Here is a 5319-nt window from a genome sequence, read left to right as displayed (position 1 = left end):
CTCTCTATGTTTCTTGCACAGAACAACCTCATGGACAGCAACCAATCTGGCTTCAAAAGCGGCCACTCAACTGAGACCGCACTGCTCTCGGTTACTGAATCCCTGAGACTGGCAAGAGCAGCTTCCAAATCCTCAGTGCTCCTCTGGAGTAATCTGTCTGCTGCTTTTGTCCTGCAGATTTGCCTTATACAACATTAGGAAGATCAGACCCTTCCTATCAGAGCAGGCCGCACAACTCCTTGTCCAAGCTCTTGTTCTCTCCAGACTGGACTGTCGTAATGCTCTCTTGGCGGGCCTTCCTGCTTGTACTATCAAGCCTCTGCAACTTATCCAGAATGCAGCAGCCAGAGTGGTCTTCAACGAGCTGAAGAAAGCTCACGTCACACCTCTCTTCTTCAGCTTGCACTGGCTGCCAATAGCCGCTCGCATCAAATTCAAGGTACTGATGCTTGCCTACAAGACAACCACTGGCGCTGCACCAATATACCTAAACTCGCTAGTTCAGACTAGAGGTCTTCACGGGTCCATACCTTGTATCCATCAGGCAGGCACTAATATAAAGTAACCTAATAATAAATTGAATAAATGTTAAATAAATCAAAGTAATGGAGAAGTGGCCAAATCAGTCAACAGGACACCGGGATTTTTCCTGACTGACTGCGGGGCTGCAGGCTGTACACACGTCAATGCCGTTTACGTTCGGGTCCAGTCGGGTTCGAAAATAAATGCCGTCGGGTCATGTCGGACTCGGGTCTAATTTCATCAGGTCTGTCTCGGGTCGGGTTTTTCTTTTAAAAAAATTTATTTATGCACGTCGGGTTCGGGTAAGAAGTGATTCGGGTTGGGTACATATTTTAGGACACGAGAAGACCTCTAGTTCAGACCTACGCACCCTCCAGAAGCTTTCGTTCTGCAAGTGAACAACGCCTCGTGGTGCCATCCCAAAGAGGCACAAAATCACTCTCAGGGACCTTTTCCTGGACTGTCCCCAGCTGGTGGAATGACCTTCCTATCTCAATCCGAGCAGCTGAGTCTTTAGCCATTTTCAAAAAACATCTAAAGACATATTTTTCGCCATCACCTGACCAATTAATACTAGCTCTAACCTATTCTATTCGTTTTGGTCTTTGGTATTTATAAAAAAAAAAACTTACTATGTGCACTGTGCTAGACTAACTGAGACTTGTCACAGCACTTGTATATTGTTGCTCTCTCGTTGGTCTGATTGCTTCTACTTTGTAAGTCGCTTTGGATAAAAGCGTCTGCTAAATGACTAAATGTAAATGTTTCATCTGCTCCAGGACAGTACTTTTGAAAAGCAACCGTATTCCTCCTGTTGCCTCCGTTTATATCGTGAGAAACGTGAAGTGCTTTAAGACTGATAAGACTTAAATTTTGACAAAAAGTTTGACAAAAACACAGTATTCACACATGATTCACATTAACATTTTCTCTGTGTGCTGTTTTGTATATTTATATTTTTATGTCATCCTGGCATGAAGACTAAAATGTTTTCAGTTGAAAAGGACCATTTATGTTGTTATTCTGGCTTTTCTTAGGTTTTTGATGGTGTAATTTCGTGTTTTTGTCTGTTCTACTGATGTGGAAACTGAAACTTGAGTGGTTGCTAAGGTGTTCAAGGTGATTTCACCTTGAGTTTAAGATAGATGTTGCTAAGTGATTAATTTTTTAAGTGGTTGCTAAGGTGTTCAGAGTGGTTGCTAGGTTGTTGCTTAGTTGGTCACAATGATTTCTACAGTTTCAGATGGTAGCACGGATATTGCTACGGTTTTCTGAGTGGTTGCTAGGGTGTTTGCTTTGTTATTCAAATTGGTTTATAGGATTTCAGATGGTAGCTAGGATGTTGCTATGGTGTTCTAAGTGGTTGCTAGGGTGTTGCTTAGGCGTTCTAATTGGTTTCTTTAAGGTGGTTTCTCGGGTTTCAAATGGTAGTTAAAATGTTGCTACGGAAGTTCTGAGTGGTTGCTGAATTGTTGCTTAGATGTTCAAAGTGGTTTCTAGGGTTTCAGATGTTACCTACGTTGTTTCTACAACATTTTGACTGGTTGCTAGGGTGTTGCTTAGGTGTTCAAATTTCTTTCAAGGATTTTAGATGGTAGCCAGGTTGTTGTTGTTACAGCGTTCTTATTGGTTGTTAGGCTGTTGCTCAGGTGTTGAAATTGGTCTCTAGGGTTTCAGATGGTAGCTACAGAGAGGTCTAAGCTACAGAGAGGTCTAAGGATTAAGGCAATAGAGCTTAACCTTTATTAATTAATTTTAATGTCAATGTCCTACTTTACAAAAAGCAATAAAATGCATAAATCTTAGGAACAGTGACAATGACAAACAGCATATTAACATTACAAATTAAAAATATACATAAAACATGATGTCACAAAGAGAAAGGCTAATAAATCACAAAGCATAATTCGGACTTTGCTGAGATTGGTCTGCTAACAAACTTTCGTAAACTAAGACAATATAATGATTTACATAATCACACACTAAATGTTTTTACCAGTCTGATTCTGAGGTCGACATTATAATACATTAAAATATCTGATATTAATCAACTGACTGCATATAGTATGCAATGAAAAATCTATTTATACACTCCCAAACAAATCCAATCTGTTCTGTAAGGTTTCACATTCTAATCAACATTCTATTCCGCTGAGTTACACGCGTAACAGTGCAAAAGCTGGAAAACTGCCTTGTCTTTTCAGGTACCATCAGGCACGCCTTCATGGCAGCCGTTGGCAAGGTCGTCATCGACTGGCGTCTGGCATTCTGGCATCTCCCCGATCACGGCCTTGTGTATCACTTTTAGCCAGCGCAGTTTCACTTCCTCCGTGTCGGCAGTGAAGCAGTGGACAGATTTGGACTGGCACAGACGGAAGCTGGTGGGAGGATGATCCACAGACCGTTGGACATCTTCAACCTGGTAACCCAGGAGCGGGATGGTACACTGGGCTTTGACATCCTGAGAACAAAATCCCAGAGAAACCGGACTCATTCAAGGCTGAAAATGACCCCATGATTTACTCACCCTCAAGCCATACTAGGTGTATATGACTTTCTTCTTTCAGACAAATACAGTCAGAGTTATTTTAAAAATGTCCTGGCTCTTCCAAGCTTTATAATGGCAGTGAATGGGGGTTGAGATTTTGAAGCTCAAAAAAGTACATCCATCCATCATAAAAAGTGCTCCACACGGCTCCAGGGGTTAATAAAGGCCTTCTGCATTTGTGTAAGAAAAATATCTAACTGCTAACTGTCATATGCGTGTTCACAATAGAGTGGTGTTCCAGTGGATGATGTAGGACGTAGACTTAGGCGCGTGTCCACCAATGTGTTTTTCCCTGTGGCTAGTGTGTTGTTCTCAATGGGAGCGCCACGTTTTTTAAAACGCCAGGAGCGTGCCGAGCGCTGAGCATCTTTTTTGCGCTGAGCGCTAAGCATTCGGGCATTTTTTTCTCAGCGCCGAGAGTTGAAGAATGTTCAACTTTGGGTAAAACGCTGCGCTCATCACTGTCATTTTCTAGTCAGCCAACCAATCAGAGTGGAGGAGGGGCGGGACTAATACCAAACACCATGCTAGTACAACCACTGAACAACAATGGAGAAGTTAATATTGCTCGTCTCCGAGTATTTTTTGTCTTTAACAGATTGAATTTCAGGACTACCATAATATTGTTATAAAAATAATGCTTGGAGAAACATTATACTCGCTATGCGTTTGCCATCACTTCAGCGGATATTCCGTATCATAGCAACCACAGCATCTCAACGGAAAAAAAAAAACGCTGCGCTCTCAAGCACTCACAGCTGGCCGTTTTCAGCAGAGCGCCTGATGTTTTCAGCTGGCGAAAAAAACACTTTGGTGGGCACGCGGCCTTAGCATAAGCTCCGGTGCGAATATGCTAGTCTCACGAGAACCAAGCTTTGTTTACAGCAAAGGAAAACCAGTCTCTCTTGGCTTATTTTGAAATCCTCAGACATTTGTCTTTACAAATCCTCATTCTGTACTGATAATTCGTGACTGGTGTTTTGTTTTGCTCTCTCCTCTGCACTTCTGCATCATTCCTCACCGGACCTTACGCTACGCCTACGTCCTACAGCATCCACAGGAACACCACTCACTCGTGAACGCGTGTACGACAGTTAACGGAAGCTAGAGATTATGGTATCTAAGTCTTCTAAGTCTATCTAAGTCTTAAATATGGATATTTTTCTTACGCAAACGCATAGATTCACTTCAGAAGGCCTTTATTAACCCCCCAGAACCTAATTTTTATGATGGATGGATGCACTTTTTTGGGCTTCAAAATCTCAACACCCCATTCACTGCCATTATAAAAGCCTGGAAGAGCCAGGACATTTTTTAATATAACTCTGATTGTATTCATCTGAAAGAAGAAAGTCATATACACCTAGGATGCCTTGAGGTTGAGTAAATCATGGGGTAATTAAAATTTTTGGGTAAACTACCCCTTTAATATTTAAAAGTAGACAAGTAGGGTGTTGCTAAGGTGTTTTAAATGACTGCTAATGTTTCAGATGGTAACTAGGATGTTGTTAAGTGATTTCTACGTTGTTCTGAGTGGTTGCTAGGGTGTTGCTAAGTGGTTACTAAGGTGATCTGAGTGTTTGCTAGGGCATTGCTTTGTCAAGCTAACATAATGTGAAGCAAGCTACACAAAATGTGTTTTTTTTTAGAAGTATTTATTTCTTTGTAGTCATTTCCATTTGGTCTGTATCGCAGGCTAATTAATGTGAGCTCGACTACACTGCATCTCTCACCTGTGGAGCGCCATACAGGTAAAGAACAAGTGCGTCGTGCTGCGGAATCACACACCAGACCCTCTGACACGGTTTAGTTCGGTCTGTACTGTACTGCAGGAAGCCACAAAGGAAACTGTTTCCTGAGACCTGAGCTGCTTCAATCTGGTAAAGGTCAAGAGGAGAAAACGAAAAATCAAGCAGAGGTGTGAAGTATTTGAGTAAATGTAATTAATTACAGTACTTGAGTATCTTCTTGGATACTCTGTAGTTTTACAAAGATAGCATCAAAGATATTAGCAAGTTTTACTCTCTACTTCACTACATTTTTGAATAAGCACTGTACTCTTTACTCCACGAGTGTCGCAATTACACATTACATTTTGCATGGCACCTATCTTTTTCTGCAGCCGTTTTTTTCTGCTACAAAAGAAGTGATATCACCAACTGCAGCGCACTGAAAGTACTATATCTTGTGCGCTTTGCCCTTACTCACCCAAACTTGTCAACAAGGCTACTTTATGTGAATGTGAGTTC

The 5319-nt window shown here is 41.6% G+C and overlaps 1 protein-coding gene and 1 pseudogene across 2 annotated transcripts in view; one reads left to right on the top strand and one right to left on the bottom strand.

The window, feature by feature from the left end:
* Window positions 1-1140, top strand: part of LOC107705330 (uncharacterized) — a 2199-nt pseudogene extending 1059 nt beyond the window's left edge.
* A 1231-nt stretch (window positions 1141-2371) lies between these two features.
* The window catches only part of LOC107705337 (FYVE, RhoGEF and PH domain-containing protein 4-like), a 20350-nt gene continuing 17402 nt past the window's right edge, over window positions 2372-5319 (bottom strand). Inside the window, exons 16-17 of one of the 2 annotated variants that reach the window (XM_016508594.1) lie at window positions 4804-4947; window positions 2372-2983 (exon numbers count right to left, since the gene is read on the bottom strand). In XM_016508594.1, the coding sequence (XP_016364080.1) occupies window positions 2723-2983; window positions 4804-4947 (405 nt within the window). In that variant the 3' untranslated portion in view covers window positions 2372-2722. The remainder of the gene's footprint in view (window positions 2984-4803; window positions 4948-5319) is intronic. The other variant, XM_016508595.1, reaches the window with a different exon arrangement.

Source organism: Sinocyclocheilus rhinocerous, unplaced genomic scaffold (assembly GCF_001515625.1).
Source record: "Sinocyclocheilus rhinocerous isolate Xijiao unplaced genomic scaffold, SAMN03320098_v1.1 scaffold1526, whole genome shotgun sequence".
Taxonomy (NCBI): Eukaryota; Metazoa; Chordata; class Actinopteri; order Cypriniformes; family Cyprinidae; genus Sinocyclocheilus; species Sinocyclocheilus rhinocerous.
Note: the sequence above shows the minus strand (reverse complement) of the source record. Positions and strands in the feature narration are given on the sequence as shown.